General features: G+C 42.2%; 1 protein-coding gene across 2 annotated transcripts; it reads right to left on the bottom strand.

Annotated features, from left to right (window-relative positions):
- Positions 1-281: 281 nt before the first annotated feature.
- CALCOCO2 (calcium binding and coiled-coil domain 2) lies at positions 282-21,863 on the bottom strand. Of its 2 annotated transcripts, none has more exons than XM_061175333.1 (13): positions 21,775-21,863; positions 15,012-15,201; positions 10,700-10,802; positions 10,410-10,543; positions 9,477-9,602; positions 8,676-8,764; positions 8,226-8,295; positions 7,596-7,718; positions 7,208-7,294; positions 4,598-4,693; positions 2,878-3,013; positions 1,831-1,859; positions 282-1,318 (listed from the first exon to the last, which is right to left on the bottom strand). In XM_061175333.1, the coding sequence occupies exons 2-13, from the start codon at positions 15,189-15,191 to the stop codon at positions 1,145-1,147; spliced, it is 1,347 nt and encodes a 448-aa protein (XP_061031316.1). In that variant the 5' UTR covers positions 15,192-15,201; positions 21,775-21,863; the 3' UTR covers positions 282-1,144. The 2 variants fall into 2 exon arrangements, with proteins under 2 accessions (XP_061031316.1, XP_061031317.1); XM_061175334.1 differs by having other exon boundaries at positions 21,756-21,811.
- Between the last annotated feature and the right edge of the window lie 110 nt (positions 21,864-21,973).

Below are 21,973 nucleotides of genomic sequence, written 5' to 3'. Positions count from 1 at the left end.
CAGATCTGGATGGAGGGAACTGAAGTTAGTTCACAAAAGGTGCCCAAATCCACACCCTTTCAAAAATGCACAGCAAGTTAGAACAAGAAAGTCAGGGCTCCAGATTTCTCAAACTAATGCTTCGTCACCTCCCTCTCCACCTCAAGATAATGGCCAGGACACTCTTTTGTTGACTAGTTAAGACAGGTGAAGAGAAATCCTTGGTGGGGTCTATAATTCCGACAATCCTTTTGATTATACTTTCCCCACAAGCTTAAAAATAAAAAAACATGAACTCAAGGTTTATTTTAAATTACCAAAGTCCCTGAAGTAGAGGACTAGTTTATTTTTAGTATTAAAGCGATTAACAATAGTTCTCATTCTAACTTATCCATATTCAAACTCACCTGCTCAGAAAGTTGCAAACCCATACAGTTTCTAACAAGTCCCACTAACCATTAAGAAAGGACTTACAACAATAATAGTTATGTGCACAGGAAAAAACCAGAGTAGAAAATGCCAGTCAGAGGTATCCAGAGAGAAAGACTTTCTGTGAGTGAAATAATATTTCATGTCCATAGTTCAGGAATGCTTCTGTTGGGAGCTGGGAAATCAAGATGAGAAACCTTTGGTATCCAAACTGGATGTCTGGGTTCTCTGCCATGCCATTTTTGACTATTCTAAATCAGTTGGAGAAGGAGGCCTGAGGAGGAGGAAGAAATTCTCAACCTCTGATCAGTCGCCAGTCCCAAGGTTAGGACTGAGGACTGAGTACAAACACACTCAAGGCCTGACCTTGAATGGCAGTGGGACAACCTGGAAAACTACTCACTTAGTACTCGAGTCAGGCCTGCTGTGAATAGCCAGGTCAGCTCCATCCTAGGGCCTTTATGCTGGAGACCCTCGGAAGAATGGGCATTTTAGTTGAGAGGCTGACACAGCTAGAGTTATGTGACTTAAAAGGTACTAACCCACAAGGATGGAAGTAACAGCCCTTAACACTACGCTTCAGATAATCAACATGACTCCACCTATAGGGCAGCAGGACTAAGTAAATCCCTAATAATTCAGGTTAGGCAGGATCTTGGGTCATAACTCATAGTAGAAGCTATAGGTTCTACTCTATAAAATCCAGGTACAGTATAGATCCAAGAGGCTGGGACACTTAGAGAGTGTGGCAGAACACATGGTCTTCAAAGATCTGCTTCTCTTTTGCTGGGAAGGCCTTGTCACAAATAGGACAATTCAAACTAAGGGTCTGCATGTGCTGCTCCAAGGTGTGATCAAACAAGTCATCAGGAAAGTCTGATTTGCAGGTGGGGCATTTCTTGATGGCGAGCTGGGAGGAGAGCAAAGAGGTCAGTCCGAATGTAAGCTATATGTGGCAGAGACTGTGTCTCACTTTCTACTATATCCTCAGCACCTAGCATAATGCTTGACAGATGGTAGGTGATCAAGAAACAGAGGATGAATGAACAAATTCACATTTGGAGATACTCACTGGGGCATTTCTCTAACCCCAGGATTGAAAGGATGTAATATTGCCTGGAAGAGGCACTGGACATACCTTGTTTGGCTACCTGCCTGGTCCATATCTCCTCCCCAGTCCTGCTACCAAACTCAATTCACAGGTGAAAATCTTCAGCGGAACACTGATGGATGAACTGTGTTTTCTTCTCCCCGCCCTAACAGGCTCTCTCAGCTTTCGGCACTGGCCAAATTGACCCTGCTGACTTCTGGAGTTATCACAGTGAACCCGTCTCCCTATGGTTCTCCCATGAACTGGATGGAGCAGGAAGGGAAATTTTCTCAAAGGTCTCATGTAGGCAATCTCATGAATCCAATACTTACCAGGCTGGGGGCAGAACTTTCTTGGATACCTGAAGGTAATAAAAAAGATTTCATTCAATGAAATGCATCCCTAGAATGCATTCTCCACCTGTGTTCCAGCAGCTGTTTTTTGTAGCCCTCATTGTTCCCCTTCTGATTCTTTAGCTCTCATATATACCATCTACTTTGATAGAGGGGATCTAGGTCAAGGATAGCGGGAAAAGAGGAAAAAATAATGAAGTAGCATTTTCAGTAGCCATTATATAATCAGAAAAAACAATAAACCTATTTCCAGTGTGGAGAAAATGAGATTTTAATGAAAACAGTAACAATTTAACACGGAAATAGTCTGAGAATAGATTTTAAGACCAAATCCACACAGTCATTTTTTAAATGAAATGTTTAAAAATATTTTTAAGGAAAAATAAACTTGTACCCCTGCCTGTTGCAAAGATCAGATTGTGACTGTTAAGAGAACAGGACTGCTTTAAACTGTCGCAAAAAAGCAAATGAGGTCTCATATCGCTTTTGGAGACAAAAAAGGAGGAAAGTTCCCTGTTTGGCAAAGACATCTGACCCCGGGTCCTTCAATGACAAGACTGGTTGTCACCCCATTTCCTGTCCTCCAAACCACTCAGGAGTCTCTGTTGAGCACATCCCTGCTACCCTTGGTCAGGCCACGGGGGTGGCTGCCTAACAGCCCATCCTGGGTGGCACAGTCCGCCTCTCGTGCTTCCAGTTCCAAATCTTAATTAGCTTCCTCAGCTTTAGATGTATGTATCTTCTACACAGAGACATTTCTCTGATTTATATATTTGGAATATAGCCACGGGACTCAATTTGTGTCTGCTGCCTCTAGGCGAATGATCTGATTTGTGTCTTCTAGATTCAGATTTATTTCTCAATTAACACTTCTTGCCTGGCAGTCTTTCTGTTGGGTACTCAGCTTCTGCCCAACAAGTCTTAACAATGAGGCTGGTCTTAATTAGCATTTCAGATAAAAAAAAATTTATTGGAGAAAAGGGATGCAAGCAGGGGCCTCCAGCTCGAATGGCAAAGTTGCCTTACCAGAATATGGGTTTCCATAGACAAGTCCTGGGTTTTGTCTTGCACCTCCTTGATTCGAAGTAGGCGCTTGATAAGGCAAAGAGTCATAATTCAGACCCATGTAACTCAGCAGTGTGCTGTTCTCCATCTTCAAAAGCTAAGGATAGAGTATTTACAGAGACATGTTAAAAGACAACAACAAATGGCCACAAGGAACTGGCCAGGGATGCCCATTACAGGTAGTTCTCAATTAACAAGGTGGCACTGGAGAAGCCCAAGAAATGATAAACCATAATTCTTCAAAAGGGGAAGCAGCAGCCTCAGTATTCCAAAGATCTGAGTTCTTAATATCTGAATTTAAATATGTATTGTATTTTGTTTAGAATGAATGCAAAAAGGAATTTAAAATCTTTAAATACACACCAACTGAAGGGGGTACAGAAGTTGTATGGATATGTGAGGGTGGTGGGAGCTATATTAAAATTGAAACTGTTACACATTATTGAGAGCAGAATGGTTCTTTTAGTCTCCTTCCTAGAACAATTTTCTTACATAGTGTGAATATTCATCTGATATAATTTTCCCTCTTCATGTTTTATCCCATCAAATGGATATGCCAACAGAGAGTGAGAGGGAGGAAAAAAGAGAGGGAGGGAATGCAAGAGAGAAAGAATGTAAGAGATCAAGCCACAAGGGGGACAGGCAACATTTAAAGTTCTTAGAAAAAAGAAAATCAGTAAATTTCCTCTTAACATCTTAAGAGGGTTTTACTCTAGTTCTTAACAAAGCTTCCAAATATCAGATCTTTTTCTCTTGCTGCAAGTTGCGTGCATTCTTCCTTCCCCATCTTCTGCACACCCTTCCCCCACCCCCAGCCCACACCATCGACTATTTCAAAGTCAAGGTACAGCTAACTAAATCAAGAGGATGAGAATGACAGGACCAGAAACAGACCCCAAAGTCTTTCTGCAAAATTGAAACACATTGGCATAAATGATATAATCAAAGGTAGAAATGATCACTTGAAGGCAGAGCCCAGAAGGGTTATGGAGAGGGTAGAGATGGAGAATGGCTGGAGGCGTAGATCGGAGGAGCAGCCAGAATGCATGGACACCTGCTCTTTGATGCCAGCAAGAATGTGAGAATGGCTTCAAGCTCAACCTTTTTATTTGCTGCCATCATCCTCAATCAATCAATAATAATGTGTTTAGCATACAGCAGAAAATAAATACTGGTTGGATGAAAGAATGAACTGATGAATGAATGAATGCATAGTATTTATCTGGGGCCTACCATGGGTCCAGCACTGGTACAGACCACCACTTCTGCTCCTGGTTTGGCAGCAGAGAAAAAGAAAAAAGTTGTGCTGAAGGAAAAGGGTCCCTCAGCTAGCATAAAAATGATGTAGGATATTACTCCCCAAAGACACTACTTACAATAGCTGTGGAGTTAAAAGCAAAAATAGTAAGTTAGATCTTCATCAAGGCTGTTCCTTTCAAGGTCACTACTGCCATGCCAAACAAGCTTCAGTTACAGAACAAAGAATGGGTTTTGCGGTAGATTAGGAAACCAGATGAAATGTACTCTTTGTTTGGGAGCAAATGTCTCATCCAACGTCCCAGAAAGGGCTCTTTTGTTTAACTTTTTATGTTATCACCACATCTCTGGGTCACCCTTTAAAACTCTCCTTCCTTCCCTTTAAAACTCTTTCCTTCCCTTTAAAACTCTTTTACACACTTACATCATTTTCTTCTTCCATTCTCTCTTTCTCTTTCTGCAGAACATTATACATAATCTTGTTCTCACTCAGTCTTTTTGACAAGTCAAAGTTCTGGTCCTGTCAAAAAAAAAAAATTAGGATTAGGACCACCTATTGCAGTCTGGATCCAAGGTGGGGTAAAACAAGGAGATCATAGAGCATCTGGCTTTCCAAAGTGGTGGGACTGAGGTGGTGGAGAAGGAAATGGGGGTAGGGAGGAGTGGTACCATGGAGGTGATGCTGACTTACAGAAAAATGACTTAACAAAATGCGTGAAGGCTTGGGTTGGCATCAAGATGCCAGTTTCTTTTGGTTTAGCTGGGAGTAAGTGACCAAAGAGAGAAAAAGTTAGCTTGGGGGAAACCTCAAGACTGGCTTAATGGAATTAGGGATAAATTGAGCTTTTTTTAACCCCACGCAACCATGGAAACAATCATCTTCTTTGTCTTGAATAAACATCTCACTCAACCCAGCGTGAAGCACTGAGTTAGGCTGGTGTGACTCCCTCCCAGTATGAAGACAGGCATGTGGACTCAAGTTACACTGAGGAAGAAGGAACCCTGGAAGGCATTTATCCAAGGCTACAAGGAACCCAGACTGGGGTCCTGGGCTTCCCAGTATGATGGGTTCACCTGACTAGTTTCATGGAGCCAAAACTCATAGGCATGGCTTCAGCGCTTCCCGACACCTGCCTATATATATACACATGCGAATACCTCACAAAAACACTTTAAGCTAATCCTACTAGTTGTGGGGTGTTTTTCAAGATTTTTTATTTGCATGCTGGTGCCCAAACTGCTGTGCGCTTCTAGCTGACCCTGAGGTAGTAACGCGAAAGGGGCTACCCGACGACAGTGCTGACTGCAGGCTCCTGGCTCCCCATCCCCACTGGCTCCTGCTGGCTCTTCTGGTCCTGCTTCACTTCCTCAAAAGGCAGAAATAAGAGAGCACTATCTGAGTCTGTACAGAAACTGTCAGTCTGTCTGCTTAGTGGTTATAAAAACCTTCCCTGAGACCCACGGCTGAGCTGGGGCCTCTATTTCTGGGGATCTCCAGGCTGGTTTCTGGCCCCATACTCCATCCCTCTTTTTAGCAGAGGGTGTATTCTCCTTAATGAGGGTGTACAATCCTCTGGGCTTGGTCCAGGAACCACAAACCTTCACACCCTTTGCTTCCTGGGCCCCTCATCTCTGTCACCTACCCGTGCGGCAGCCCTGAGTTGCCTGATCTGTTTGTGGAGCCGTTGACACTCTGTACTTCTCTAAGAAACAGGCTTTCCCGGCCTCTACCTTTGCCTTTAGGGGTTCCACCTCTTGTACTAACTGCTCCTCCACTGCTGTTTTCTTGTTCCTAGGCTCCTGAAGCCTAAGATACATAGTCCTCAGAGTTAGGGGCCTTTTGGATGCATGAGGAATAAAGAATTGCTATCAGACAGCTGGGGAGCCCCTGGATCTTGAAAAGTATTCCATGAAAACCAAGGAGGTTCAAACCTTTGAATGGCTATAGATTATTTAAAGCAGATTTCTTTGTTACATCAGAGGTCACAAACTCAAAAGTGCCAACAGGGGCCTGGCAAGTAATGGAACTGAATGAAGGAGTGGGATGCAACGAAACAATGAGGACTGCAGCCACATGGGGAACGCGTGACCCATCTAAAGGGCTACTCAGCTCCAGATACTGCTACTGGGCGGGAGTGTCGGCTCATGTGTTGCCAGAGCCTATGATTTTTCAAAAAGCTGGAAATACAAATTTCTTTTAACGGGAAATGTTCCCATTTTTAAGTGTTGGTCACCAAATCAGTTTTTTAAAAAACACCATCTAGAACAAATAAAACATTCCTGTGGGCTATACTTAACCTGTGAGTTGATGACTTTCAAACTTTGTTGCATCTATTCTTTATTATATCAAGCTAAAATACACAGTATCTTATATACAGTAGGTACTCAATAATTGATTGGATAATGATTGAATAAATGAATGATGCATAGAGGATATGAGTTACATTCCCAGTAACTGGATATTCTCCACACATCAGGATTTCTCATGTCCTTACAACAGTTCAGAAAATGGAGCTACTAGGCACTTGTTATCACCATGAGGCCTCGTTTCCAACAATATATTATAGGAAATTATTAATTAGGCTTTCATTACTATATTACATAGCTCAGAATAATTTATAATGATGATAATTGCTAACATTATATTAATTATAACAAAATTTGTTTGACTACTATAATATCTTCTAATTGTAGAGCTCATTTTACAATCATTAATTTGTCTGCCCCGACAAAAACTCTTTAAGAAGGGGATAGGGGTTATTCTGTGTGATTCCTAGCCCAAGGCTCTATTTACTACAACCTCTCATGAAGTTTAACTTCCAATATTCCTTTTCACTCGTCACATATTAGAAATGCCCACTTCTCCTAACAGTCTGTAAATGGCAGATTCTCTGTCCCTTTGGGTAGAGAGAAGAAAGTCCAGAGGTAAATGCTGTTCTAATCTGTCATTTATCCTGTCCATCCCCTGAAAATAGGCCCTATCCCTTCCTTTCTTTAGGCTCCCTCCCACATAGCCATCCAAAGACAGACATGCCGTTAACTCCTGTTGTTTCTTCGCTGCAGTAGTTTCTTTCTGCTTCATCTCCTCCACTGTCCATTCGAGCTCCTTCTGATGTTCCCTCTGCACAAAAACAGATTTCAGTACCACTGCTGGGAAAACACACACACACGCACACGGACAAGCACATGTGCGCACACACTGGGGAAAGGCCTGCTGAGCTAATGAGCGAGCAGGGTGCAGAAAGAAAAGCAAGTCTTCTCTTATCAGTTTCTGAGAAAAGCCGTTAGATACCTCATTTCAGATGGCTTCCCCTGAGACCTTTCCCACAGCCAGTGACACCCAGGTATATGATAGAGCCAAGGAAGAACAATGTATATATTTTTTCACAAATGCCTAAAAATATTTTGTCCCATGACTCTACCTGTTCGGTTAAACTGAGAAAGAGCTGGCCATTTTCCTTTTTCAGGTGCTCCAACTGCTCTGTTTTATCTTGAACTCCCTGAACAAGCTTCTCCATTTCTTTCTCTTGAGTTGACAGCTGGGCCTAAAGCAAAAATAGTGAATATAACCAAAATAAAAAAGAAGGAAAACTAAACAGGAACAATGCTTTTAAATGTACAGTAACATAAAGAGATGTGTGTTCCCCAGCAACTCCCAACTGCCAAATATCCCTAAGAACTTCTTCACTCTTCCGCTCTACCTTACACCTAAGAATCTAAGACTCAACTGAGTAAAATTTGACAAAGCACCCTTTAAAGCCCCTCTTTAAGGCACAGCTTCCTAAAAAAGAGAGCAGTTCTGCTGCTACCTGCTTTACATTCCAGGCTTTTTAGTAAGATTTTGCTTGAAAAGATTTTGTAGCTAAAAGAAAAGTTAAAAAGGGTGTGGAGGGCCAAGAACGGAAAACACACACCCTGAAACTGTAGTGTGATGCTCTGAGAGGTCCACCACTAGGCACTCAGTACAATGAGCTGCATCTTCCTGGGCCACCACAGTGGAGCGGTGGCAAGGCTAAGAAAATATACTTTGGCAAAGGTTTGGCATTACCTACCTGAAGCTGATCCACTCTGACTCCCATCTTCTCATTTTCTGAGGACATCTTCTGATTTTGTTCTTTCAGCCTGTGGAAGTGGAGATGACTAAGTGAAAAAAAATACTGATTCTAGGTCAGCTCCCCCAGACCTTAAACGATTTAAGGCTGCCTTGGCCCTAAGCCTGCAGAGTTATTTTTAAATCCACTAGTCTCTTCTTCAGTCCTATTTTGGCTTCCTGACCTCAAACTGCAAGTGTTCAATACTTAACGTTAATACTTGAATTCAGGTCATTTGTCCTTACAATTCTGATACTAATTCTCTAACCTAGAATCAAAGAGCTCCTGAGTCAAAGAGGGAGAATCATACCTATCACTGTCATAACAGGAAGACTGTTCTAAAATCTAATCGGACCCTGCCTAAGGGTGTCTATGATACAGCAGCTCCTCCCGTTCAAGAGTTGCGCTCACTGAAGAAGCTCTGTCTCCCAACAGTCCTTCTGCTCTTTCATCGTCTGTTCCAATTTCTTATTGATGCTCTTTAGGGTTTCTAGCTCCTCCTGTAGATGGAAACATCAAAGGGACAACGTTTCTAAGACAGTGTTTAGTATCTCAGGCAGCCAACAAATATTTATGGAGCACTTATTATATGTCAGGCATATAGCATGACACAGCAGTGAATGAAATATCCAAGTAAAAGAACAATACTCAATATTTTGTAATAACCTATAAGGGAAAAGTATCTAATATATATATATATCTATAACTGAATCACTTTGCTGTACACCTGAAACTAACACAACGTTGTAAATCAACTACAACTCAGTTAAAAAAAGGAAGAAAAAATACATCTACCTAATTTCTCTTCTAGTAGAGCTTATATTTGTCCATTAATTCATTAAACAAATATTTAATGAGTGCCTATTACACACCAGACACTGTTCTGGCACTGCAGACACAGCAGTGGGCAAAATAAAGGTGCTTTTTCTCCTAGAAACGTGCTGTCCAATTAATTCATGAAAGCCACATACATAATTTAAAAATTTTAGTAGCAACATTAAAAAAAGTAAAAAGAAATAGATGAAATTATTTTACTAATAGTATATAATCCATTAAATGAAAATATCATTTCAATATGTAAACAATAAAAAGGAAATACCTAATATACTAAAATCTGTGCCGGGTATTAGTATCAGGGCGTGAGATCACAAGAAAAACAGAAAATGATTCTGATCTCCATCCTCCCAGTTCACCTTTAACCAGCAGCCGTACCTGCTTCCTTTGGAGCTCGGCCTGCGTGTCTGAGTTCTGCTTCTGGAGGCCGACACAGCTGTCCTTCAGCTGCTTGTTTTCTTTGCAGAGCTCCTTGTTGTGCTGCTCGATCTCTTCCACCTCGCCCTGCGAAAGAACGTTCCATAAACTCAGATTTGGCCCTTTACAGCTCAATGGATATTCAAGTCCCTCTAGCAGAAAATTCCCATAGGCTGGGATGGTTAGGGTCTAGCTGATTCCCACTCACTGTATTGACATCTGTGTACCCCAAACGGAAGCAGCCCCTCAGTATGTAGGGAAGGGGGTAAGAGAGGTGTGTCTGTATAATTGCAGCATTGAGGCTGCCATTACCAAGAAAGAAAGATAAAAAAAATTAAGGCCACAAAAAGTTAAAAGGGGGAATGACAAAAGAACATAGTTTTTTCTTGCAAACACTTAATATTGTTTGTCTCTCCTCTCAGACTTAGCTCCTTGAGACTGGGACAGGGTTTTAATTGATTCTTCACTACATCCCTAGTGCCTACCAGAGTGTTGGATGGAAGTAGGTGTCCTGTTAAATAACTGAGTAAGCAAAGAAACTGAGAGATACAAAGAAGACTATTTGGTGTGTCTCTCCTCAAAGGAGCTTATAAAATTTACTATGGTGATAAGATGTGCAGATGACAAAAATTAGTAACTGGGAAAGTTAAATAACTGAATGTCAACTGAGTTACATAAGTTTTAGAGAAAGGAAAAATCACTTATTGTTATGATTCTTGTTAACATTCCTAAGTCATTCCCTTAGGAATGGTGGGTTTGAATGGGTACTGTATAACATTTTCCCAACAGTTATCTGTTAGACATTCAATAAAGGCTTACTGACTGAAATTCTACCCTATCCTGGAATTGCTCCTCTTAATGGCAGGAAGGGATTGCGATGAGATGCTTACAGACCTGAGTGGTAACAACCAGGATGTCCTCCTCATTTTCTGCACGGAACTGGAAAGGGATACTTGCCCCCCGGACCACACCATCCTGATCCACATAGCAAAACTGGTAATACTCATCATCCTTGGGCAGGTAATAAGCTGAAAACAGAACATGATTTTTAATCCAAAATAAGGTCTATTCAGAAAACTAAAAATCTGGAAGTCTTTTATCTACCCCAGAAAGCTCAAGCTCAAGGGAATTAATTAGTCTTGGCTGCTAGCCGTCTTCTACCTTTGATCCAGTATTTTTCTCACCTTTGAATTGGACCTCCTGCTGTTTGGCAGATTTGCTGTTTAGGTCAACGGGCAAAGTAACCCACATGAAGGTGTAGTACTCACGGGTTGTCTTCCATCCCACCTGCAATGACAAGAGGCTCTTGTTCAGCATCTGAAAGTGCTCAGATTTGGGCCATGTCTTCTTAAAATGCACTTTTTGTTATGTGGATTTTACAATAGAGTAAGTTCATTATGATAAGATCTACCCACAATGGATCAAATCTTGTTTTTTGACTTATGATAACTCTATATACAATTAAAAACTGGTATGCACACACACCGTCTAAATTACTTGTCTTAGAAGGAAACAAAAACTGGCCATTCAACACCCAGGACAAGAGTTCCAAATATTGTATCTCCAAGTCAGACATAGAACTGAGAGTGATTGGGAAAAAAGTTGTGGGATTGTGAACCTTGATCCTGCTATTTTCCTACAACAGTGTTCTTGGAACTTCTTAATCAGAAAGCACTTCTGATCTGCCCTCTCCACTGGTTCGTCCTCTCCTGTGTCCAATTCAGTCTTGTCACCTATACCAACCCGATTATATCACTGCGTTTAAAAGTGCATTTTAAAAATAATGTGTGTGAGGACTTCCCTGGTGGCACAGTGGTTAAGAATCCGCCTGCCAATGCAGGGGACATGGGTTCGAGCCCTGGTCTGGGAAGACCCCACATGCCGCGGAGCAACTAAGCCCGTGTGCCACAACTACTGAGCCTGCGCTCTAGAGCCCGCGAGCCACAACTACTGAGCCCGCGCGCCTAGAGCCCGTGCTCCGCAACAAGAGAAGCCACCGCAATGCGAAGCCCGCGCACTGCAACGAAGAGTAGCCCCCGCTCGCCCCAACTAGAGAAAGCCCACGTGCAGCAACAAAGACCCAACGCAGCCAAAAATGAATAAATAAATAAATAAATTTATTTAAAAAAAAAATAAATAAAATAAAAATAAAAATAATGTGTGTTGGGGTTGGATGGACAAGAGAGTTCTTACACTATGAGGTACCAGATAACTGAGTCCAACCTGTAGAGTTTTCTTTCTTCAGTGTTTTTCTTAATGCATGTTTAATGAAGGCTTTTTGGTGATAAAGATAACAACAACAATATGGTAGTCATAAAGGCCCCTTCTAGGTATGGAATGCAGTAAGTCATAAGATATAAGGATACTGTAAAATATGCCTCAGAGCAGAAAGCTGGCTAAGTGGAAAATATTCTCACTAAATGTGAAGAGGGGTAAAAGACGGCTCAAATCCTATCTGGAAGATAAGAGTATACCGGAGAATAGAAAAGGAGCCCTTGTGTCTTCAAGGGGAGAATACTTAGCAAATAAGCAAAATTACATTTATTGCCGTATTGTGACCCTGCCTGAGCCCAGTGGGAAGAAAAAGAACTAAAAATAAATTCCATGTTCACATACTAAGGAATCAGAGCAGGGTTGAAAAGGCTGTAAGTGCATCACACATACTAGGGCATGTTTTAGTGTCTCATTAACACCCACCCCGTTGCTGTAAGCACCTCTGAGCCACTGACACCTGCAGAGGTACAGGAAGCAGGAATTTTATGGAGTCTTCATTCACATCCTGGAGTTTCTTAATGCACTGTGACCAAAATATCATCTAGGAAGGCCTAAGAATTACTGCTGCCTTGGAACAAGGAAGCAACTTCTAGTCACCTGCAATTTCTGTCCTTGGCTCCTCCATCTGAGCAGTCCTAGTCCCAGCCTGCCTCTTGTGGTATGACATTTCCCCTCCCTGAAGCCTTGGAACATCGCATAAATGCCCGGGTGAAGGAGAGTATGGAGCACAGGGCTCTACATTGAAGGAAGAAAAGCTAACAACTCCCATCCACTTTAGGCTTTATCACTGGTGGTAGCTTTCACTCTACGGAGAAGATGTAGCATATTGCACGTGCAGAAACATTTTGTGAGTGCCTACTTGGTGCTGGGAACCAGTGGTGTTAGGGCAGATGAGGGGTTGAGGGGTATGATTAAGACTACACTGCAAGAACACCAGGAGCACTTTAGAAGTGAGCTAGGAAGCACACAACTTTACAGTCAGCCCTAAATTCTCTAACTGACCATCTGTTGTTCAAAGGAATTCAGCAGAAAAGAGGAAGAAAAGCAGAGGTTTGGGAGTCAAAAAAACTTGCTTCACTGCTAGGAGACCTTGGAAAGGTCACCATCTTGAGTACATTCACTTTATTCATCTGTGCACAAGCAATACTACTACTTACCTCAGGGGGCTGCTGTGCTGTAAGGATTAAATTAGAAAACACACACACACACCCCCTTCATCAAAGACCTAGCACATCATATGTTCTCAAAAAGTTTGTGTTCTCTCTTTATTAGTCTTAAACTTTTCTTGCACACTTTAGGGTAGGTGTTCAAATCAATAGCTTTGTGGACAATGAACCTCTGGGTTAACCGCAATTTCCTTATTGTGGTACGCAATACCTCTGAAATGAATGAAGTATAGATACATTTAAAAACAATGCTTTTAAACATTTGTTTTTAAAAAGAATAAGACTTTCGGGACTTCCCTGGTGGGGCAGTGGTTAAGAATACACTTGCCAATGCAGGGGACAGGGGTTCAAGCCCTGGTCCGGGAAGATCCCACATGCCGCGGGGCAACTAAGCCTGTGCACCACAACTGCTGAGCCTGCGCTCTAGAGCTGAGGAGCCACAACTATTGAGTCTGCGTGCCACAACTACTGAAGCCCGCGCGCCACAACTACTGAAGCCCGCGTGCCTAGAGCCCATGCTCCGCAACAAGAGAAGCCACTGCAATGAGAAGCCCACACACCGCAACAAAAAGTAGCACCCGCTCGCCGCAACTAGAGAAAGCCCTCGCGCAGCAACGAAGACCCAACGCAGCCAAATAAATAAATAAAAATTTATAAAAACAAAATAAATAAATAAAAAGCATAAGACTCTCATTTGGTTTAGAGTGAAGTCCTCACTGGAAGTTGTTCCGGCTGTCCCTCCGGTTGTCCACTACCCCCACCTCTAAACACCAGCCTTGTTACCTCCAGCTTCCATCGTTCTATCACTTAGCTTGGAATTCCAAACAATTAAGGAAAAGGAATTCGATGAGGAAATGTGAATTAGCATCAGCTCCTACACAGTGCACTCAAGAACGATGTCTGATTTTAGGATGAACAGCATTGGTAAACAAGCACATGACATACTGAGGTGTCAAAACAAAGGTCACTTATGTTGGGACTCAGCAGTGTAAGTTACTTACGTTTGACCTTTATCTCTGTCTCTGTAAATAGGACGATTTGTCATTATGGTGTGTGAGTGAGTGAGTGAACGAGAGTGTGTGTTTGTGTGTGAGGGGATGTCAGAGACAGAGATACAGAGGGCGAAAGAAGAGGAGCTAGAGAGTAAGTTAACTATAATAAAAAGTACCATTTCTGGGCTTCCCTGGTGGCGCAGTGGTTGAGAATCTGCCTGCCAATGCAGGGGACACGGGTTCGAGCCCTGGTCTGGGAAGATCCCACATGCCACAGAGCAACTAGGCCCGTGAGCCACAACTACTGAGCCTGCGCGTCTGGAGCCTGTGCTCCGCAACAAGAGAGGCCACGATAGTGAGAGACCCGCGCACCGCGATGAAGAGTGGCCCCCGCTTGCTGCAACTAGAGAAAGCCCTCGCACAGAAACGAAGACCCAACACAGCCAAAAAAAAATAAATAAAAAAAAAAAAAAAAAAAAAAAAGTACCATTTCTGTACGTGAACTGACAGGGTGATTAGACACTGGAAGAGGAAACCGAGGGAGCTCATAAACTTTCCATTCTTGGAAATCTTCACAAAGAAGCAAGACACGCTTATTCAGGAACAAACTTCTTGGATGCAAGATATAGGACAAGGTAAATTTTCAACATCCTTTCCAGATTTGTAATACTTATATTAAAACAAATTAAACACTGTACTAAGCAAGCAAGTGACGTTTAAATTCACAGAAATTATGTAAGGGGCCACCTACCCCAGTCAAGTCACAGGTGAATATTTCAAAATAGGATAATTTAAAAAACATTTACATTTGGTTTTTGAAAGTATACTAAAACTTGTGGATTGTATTATTTGCTATCTTATTTTAGCTTAAGACTGAAATTAAAATTTGAGTCCTACAGCACATGCGGGTGTGTGTAGGGAGAAGTGCTAGGGAGCTTAGTTTAGGATTTTAACATTGGCCACACATACATGCAAAATGCTTATAATACAGAGACAGACACACACTCAGGTAACTAAGATTCACCTCTAGTTCCCAGTCACTTGGTACTAAATTAACCACTTACTCTAAAGATGCCAATCCAATCCTTTCGACGGGGAATGAAATGCTGGGTGAGGGTGTAATAGCATGTGATGTCCCCTCCAGGGACGTAGAACTTCTCCACACTGTTAAAGATGACCTGAGAGAAATGACAATGGTCCAGCAAGACAGCTGATGTGGGGGGATCTTCTATTGTCTCTTCCATGGTAGGGGTCCTGTTATGAGATATGGGATAGAATAAGGCTCAAAAAGGGTTGTCTGAAATGCTGGAAATTTCTGGGCTCTCACCCAGGGAACATTCAGTTCGGGGCAAGTCAGGAAAAGCAAAAGCCTGACAAGTATTGAGATCACACAACTTGCTTTCGGTTTCACTATGAGCCACTTTGCATTCATAACTTCCTGTGCTATAAGAATTTTCTGAGTCTCTGTGACCTCTTCACCACAGGCACCACCACCCTCACATACCCTTGTTCTCTGCTCACAGCTAGTTTGCTCCCCTTCTTCTAAATGCCTTAAGTAAGGCAGCCTAGAGGTTCCTGAGCTGGGAACTGTTAAGACTTAGATTCTAGATTTTTCATTCCAACAAGCCCTGTGACTTTTGGAATGTCAATTTCTCTAGATTTCAGCTTCTCTATTCAATTTCATTTATCCTGTAATTATCGGGTCCTTCTATATATTAAGGCACTCTGCTAGGAGCTGGGGATGGGTGCAGAAAGAAAGATAGGGATGAGAGAAGGAGATTATTTGACATGCAGTGGTGACGAGCATGGGTTCAGAAATCAAACTGTTGGAGTTCAAATTCCAGCTTCATCACCTATTAAACGCATGCCCTTGGGTAATTTACTTAACTGGACTCTGCGCATGGTTCCTCATCTGTAAAATGGGGCTAATAACATCTACCTCATTCTTTTTTTTGTGAGCATTAATTGAAACACAGGCATACCTCGGAGACATTGCAAGTTCAGTTCCAGACCATCTCAATAAAGCACATACCTCAAAAAAGCGAGTCACACAATTTTTTTGGTTTCCCAGTGCATATGAAAGTTATGTTTACACTATACTGTAGTCTATTAAGTGTGCAGTGGCATTATGTCTAAAAAAAAGTACATACGTTAATTAAAAAATACTTTATTGCTAAAAAATGCCAAAAATTTCCAAAAGTAACATCAAAGACCACTGATCACAGAGCACCATAACAAATATAATAATAATGAAAAAGTCTGAAATATTTTGAGAACTATCAAAATGTGACACAGACACATGAAGTGAGCAAATGCAGTTAGAAAAATGGCGCCAACAGACTTGCTCAAGGTAGGGTTGCCACAAACTTTCAATTTTGTAAAAAAAAAAAAAGTTATCTGTGAAGCAGATAGGTATGCCTGCAATGTACAGTGTCTAGTCCTTAAATCAGTACCTGCCATAGAGTAGGCAATTCACACAAAGTAAAGGCTGAGTGACAGAATAAAGCACTTGCACAAAGTCTGGATAAAGAGAGGGTTTAACAGATGTTAGTGACTATTACATTTGTGTTTTTTTTCTTTTCTGTCAGTCTTTGCCCTCAAAAGAGTCTCAATCCGATATGGAGGTTAGATGAGAATTTAAGTGACTGCCAAATAAGAATAAGTGCAAAATGCTCTTGGGTTCAAAACAGAGAGAGATGAAACTGGTTAGGAAAATGAAGAAAAGCTTCGAGGAGTGAGTAGAATCCTAGATAAGCCCTCAAGGAAGATTAGAATTCTGACAAATGTGTTTGGGGTGTGAGGAAATTCCAGATGAATGAAGCAGCATGCATAAAAGCAAAGAAACGGAAAAATGCAGCCCATGTTTGGAGGACAGCAAGCAAGTTTGGATCCCTATCTATAAAATGGGGATATTAAGCTGTATTTCACCTTTCTAGGTCATAGTACAGATAAAATGTGATCAAGGATGGGAACTATTGGGTAGATAAAAACAATACACAAAAGAAACAAAGTCTTTTGAATTGTCAGGACCTGATACTTCCTGCCCCTCAAAAGCCACATGCCCTGTCTTCTAAATGCATTTAGTGAGTCTATGTTTCTCAACCCAGAGTTCTACTGGGAAATGAAAACAATACTGCAGCTCTACACAGCAGATGAAGAAAGAGCTGTACATTTGCAAATACTACTACCTGGTATCTTACAAATTCAGCTGTTAGAACATGTTGGAAGACTGTACACACATACACACACATACACACACACACACCCCTTAAAAAAATAGTAAGTACAATAACCAAAAAAACACAGTAGCTCTTCTAGCTCTGCCCCACCCCACTAATTTCCTGGTTTTATTTTGAACTCTAAGCAAACAGGCCTCCTCTTCCAGCTCCCCCAGAAGTCAATTTTTTCACAGAGAAGGTAAGAGGACTTTGAGGCACTGAACTGTCTGTTCTGACTGAGCTAAGGAACTAAGAAATGTACTAGCTTTCTGGTTTGTGACACAGTTTGGCCACATCCTCAACCTCAAACCTCAGATCAGTTTTTCTAAGGAAGAAAGAGGTCACATTCCAGTCTAGGCCAGTACTTGTTCCTCATGATAAGCCGTTGACTACTGATCTGTTGGATGCTGTGGGAGGTTGGGCAGGGAGGTTTCTCAGCTCGCAGACCCCTGTCTTTCCTAGTGGTCTTCAGTCACACTGAGGCCAGCATAGCCCCTCTGTCCTAAGCCTGGAGCACCTTTTATCTGAGCATGTGACTTAATCTGTCCTTTACTGTGGATCATGAGAACACTCAGGTAGGAGTGAATTCAGGGCCTGTGTCTCAATAACCTAAATACCATCATACTCCCTGTTCTCTTCCTTCATAACACTATCACCACTATATACACAACAAAACACCTAGCCCATAGCAATCAATTATTGCTATGTACTCATAGTACTTACTCATTGAATAAATGAATGAATAAGATATGTATGCAATTCATCAAAAAGTGAAAGGAAGGGGCTTTGTAGGTAAACAATGGTGTGAATGATGGTGGGGCTAATTCTTATCTTTAGCCCTGCTCTTAATTTGTTGGGTACCTTTGGAGAAGCTGCTGTTTCTCAGCTTTCTCTTTTCTAAAATAGGGTGAGGAGGGAGTTCCCTGGTGGCCTAGTGGTTAGGATTCTGGGCTTTCACTGCTGTGGTTCGGGTTCAACCTCTGGTTGGGGAACTGAGATCCTGAAAGAATCTCACTGAAGAAAGGACAGCACACATACACAAAATGACATGAAAGAGCTCATATTCTGAGGCTTGAGTGTACAGCCAATGGAAACTCTATCTCTTGTCATTCATCTGAAAACCTAACATCTGTATGGAAAAGTCAACAGCCTTGGTTCCTTGCTTATCAAAAATGTAACAGACTCCATGAAGTTTCCCATTTCAGAGATCTCATCACATTCCCAGAAGGACTCAGGGGGCACCCAATGGCACTCTGGGTGTTCGGAACTCAATCATTCTTGAAATAAAAAACTCTTCTGCCAAGACTGCAGAAGGGTTTGAGGAGGTAGAGCGAAGAACAATAGTGGCTTTTCTGCTTCTTACCAAAGCCGACGACTTTTAGAAAAGGCCATGGGTAAACCTAGAGCATAACCATGTCAATCTGAACTGGATCAGTGAGGAGGTATCTCATTCAACTTTTCCTGGAAGGAAGCTATCTACTGATTTTTAAGGTCAGTGATCCTTAAAGCTTATAATTCCTCCCAGCGATAAAATTCCCTGGGAGAAATGGGCTCCAACAACGGCTTGGGAAATTGCCTTTCTGACAAAGCAGTCTAGAAATGACTGTTCGTGGCGGGGGCGGGCGGGCAGGAAGGATGCGGAAGGAAAATAAGAATGATTTAAGCATCAGCTCCCCTCCTTTAACCACTCTTCCCACTATAGAACCTGTCCACCATCCACTTCTAATTCTGGCAATATCCACAGAGACAAGGAAGAGAGAAGAAATACAAAAAGAGCAAATGTTAAATTTAGAAACCTAGAGTCATTAAAAAGCAGTGGGATGAATTAGGCTCCCTAGAAGTCATGGAATGGTATTCCACTTAATTCCTTACTCCTACCCTCAAATCAAAGACTGGCCATATAAAGAGTGACCAGGGAAAACAAATAGAAAATTTTAAAAACAAACCATCAAACATGGGAAAATAATGCAGAGATTCCACAAACTGTCAGAGGCACTTTACTTGGACTCTGACACAGTTGTTACTTTTTCTTTTTTTTTCAGCTCAGTTTCCAAAATGATTAGGGTCCTCAGAGGAAGCAGGCAATAACAGGCAATATATTTTAAAATGAGTCTCCTGAACTGGCTCCTGGCTTCTAAGAAAACCTGACACATTTTCATCTAATGAGCTTCTCAAGTCTAATACAGTACTCCCAGGACTGTTCCATGAGGGCACAGATTCTCTTATATTCTCCTGAAGGAACAAACAGCCAGTTCTACTCCTGCTCTTTCTGAATGAATCTGTAAACTACGCTGATATGCTTTTTAGCAGAAAAATTGAAAAATGTTAAGCTGTTTGTTTTTTTTTTAAGCTTTCTGGTTTAGGTTCTAACAGTGCAAATATTCAACCAAATCAACTCACCAATTTTCCTAAAGATTTTTCCTCATGTATGCTGAACCACAAAGAATAACCTTATAAAACGACAGCAACAAAAACTAAAATTCCAGCACAAAGAATGCCCAACATTTTTACATTAGCCTTTTATACCAGTGGGTACATTTTTCAAGAGAAGTGAAGACTATAGATAAGTTTCTCTGGATCAATTCACAGAAGGAAACCAAATGAATCCACAGCCGAGAGAGAAATGCCAATCAGTTCTTCATTTGGGAATAGTAAAAACAAAAATAAGTAAAAACTAAACACACATTCAACCTAATTCCTTCATCCTTCTGCTTACTTAAGTTTCTAAACTACTAGCAATTAGCAAAATGGATGAACTGATTTGATTTCCACTCCCCCTGGCCCTGGAATAGATGCTTCCACAAAACTACCCTTTAGAGAACACTGACAATAGATATTATGGATGTGTAGATGGCCCTGAGATGGGGAGCAAAAGCAAAGACACATAGTCACTGGTCCTCAAATTATGAGAGCCACTTGCTCTAATCCAAATTTTCCAAGTTCATTCCAGTTCCTTACCTAAAATCTTTCTAGTGCCTTAAGTAAATTTTGTACTCCCAGGAGACTTTTAATACCTAATTCATTAACAACTGTTTGGATTAGTTGCCCGGCTTATTCTAAGCAGCCTTCATCCCACATACCACAACACCACAGTGCCAAAAGTACTAGGGAAGAACAGAAAAACTGTTCTGGGCAACCAGGAGAAACTGCGAAAAGCTCAAAGCTGTGGACTAAATCTCCATTCTATTCCATTTTACTTTACTGAGATTTTATACTTTTTCTGTGAAAAGGGTGATTCTGCTAACCCTTGAAGTGACATGGGTAGTGACAGTGTTTGAAGTGTAGTAGAAAGGGGACTAAGCTAGGAGCCAAGGGACCTGGGTTCCTGTCTTAGTTCTGCCACTAACTAGCTCTGAGATCTTGGCCAAGTCATACTACCTCTTTTTAGGCCTCAGTTTCCTCATCCGTAAAACACATGGATCAGGCAAGAAAATCTCTAAGAAACTTTCCAGCTATAATGATGATCCCAAGTGAAGGAAAAAGGAAATGAAAGAGTTTAACCATTTTTTCATCTAAGAAAATGAGGAAGCATGGTATTATATTAATAAGCACAGTCAAAAATTTTAAAGAGCCCTATTTGTACTATCTGACTCCAAAGACCACATGACTTGTGTTACGTAACTCTTACTACCTTTCTTAGGGTCTTTTCCACTCCACAGCTGTCATTTCTGCAAAAGGGTAGAGTTTCAAATAGAGGCCCTCTGAAAGTATCTGTGAAAGTGAGTCACCTGGATATTCCTTAATCATGTGCTCTACATAATCTACAAAGACCTATTGTATTAAAAGTCTTTTGCTTTTAACAGTTTTTGTAATAGTGGAGATGTTATAATACATAGCTTTTGTATTATTCTACTCAGCTCCAACCATGGCCACTTGTTGGCTTACATCAGAAGCAAAGAATCCAAGTGATAGAAAAAAGTTTAAATGTCCAGGAGGGGTTGAAATCATAATAAATTAGAGTGGGAACATTAGCCCCAGACTAAATTGGCGGGGGGGAGATGGGGAGGGATGGTGGGGAGGGAGGGGCTACCGGAGATCAACGGTAAAGAAGCAGGTCACCGCACCCCAAGTGCTCTTTCTTCTCGGTCTTCTAGAACATCTCCTCCAATTACAAACGGCCTCAACTGAAGGAAGGGGGCTTGAGGGATCAAGACTGGGAAATTGAGGCCCAAAGAGAAAGTAACTTGCCTAGGGTGACTGGGCAAGGTCCGCCCTCGGCCACAGCCACCAATGACGTCAAGCACGGGGATTAAGGAACCAGCACGACCTCGGCCGGCGAAGGGGGGGGGGCATGACGCCATGACTTCAAGACCCTCACTCGGGTCAGAGGGTTCCTTCTGCCCCAGGAGCCGCCCACCCGGCTCCGGGCACTGAAGCCCTGCCCTCCTCGGGGAAAAAACTGCCCTCAACCCTCCAAGGCCGCGGAGGGGCTCCAGGGGCCCCATGACGCCACTTTCACTTACGGTCACCCTAGAAAGATAGGAGGTGAAAACCGAAACCAGCCACCCCACTGCCCGCCCATGGCCCTTTCTCAGGACTGGATGTGTGAAGTCGGGGAACCCGAGGGCCCAACTGTCCCTAATTGCCCACCTTCACTCCAGGGACTCACCAGGGGCTGCAGCCAGCGGCGGCGCCACAGCAACAGGGCGGGGAAAGGGACAGGGGAGGGGCTGAAAACCCAGGTCAGAGCTGTCCCGTCTGACCCCGCCCACTACGTCATAACGGTCAGCAAGCCCCGCCCTCACCGCGGTGCTTTTGGGGACTTGTAGTGTTTAGGTGACTGGGCCCCAGGGTTGCTCCGCAGCCCT

Source organism: Eubalaena glacialis, chromosome 19, assembly GCF_028564815.1.
Source record: "Eubalaena glacialis isolate mEubGla1 chromosome 19, mEubGla1.1.hap2.+ XY, whole genome shotgun sequence".
Lineage (NCBI taxonomy): Eukaryota > Metazoa > Chordata > Mammalia > Artiodactyla > Balaenidae > Eubalaena > Eubalaena glacialis.
The sequence above is the reverse complement of the archived record's forward strand: the minus strand, read 5'-3'. Positions and strand labels throughout refer to the sequence as shown.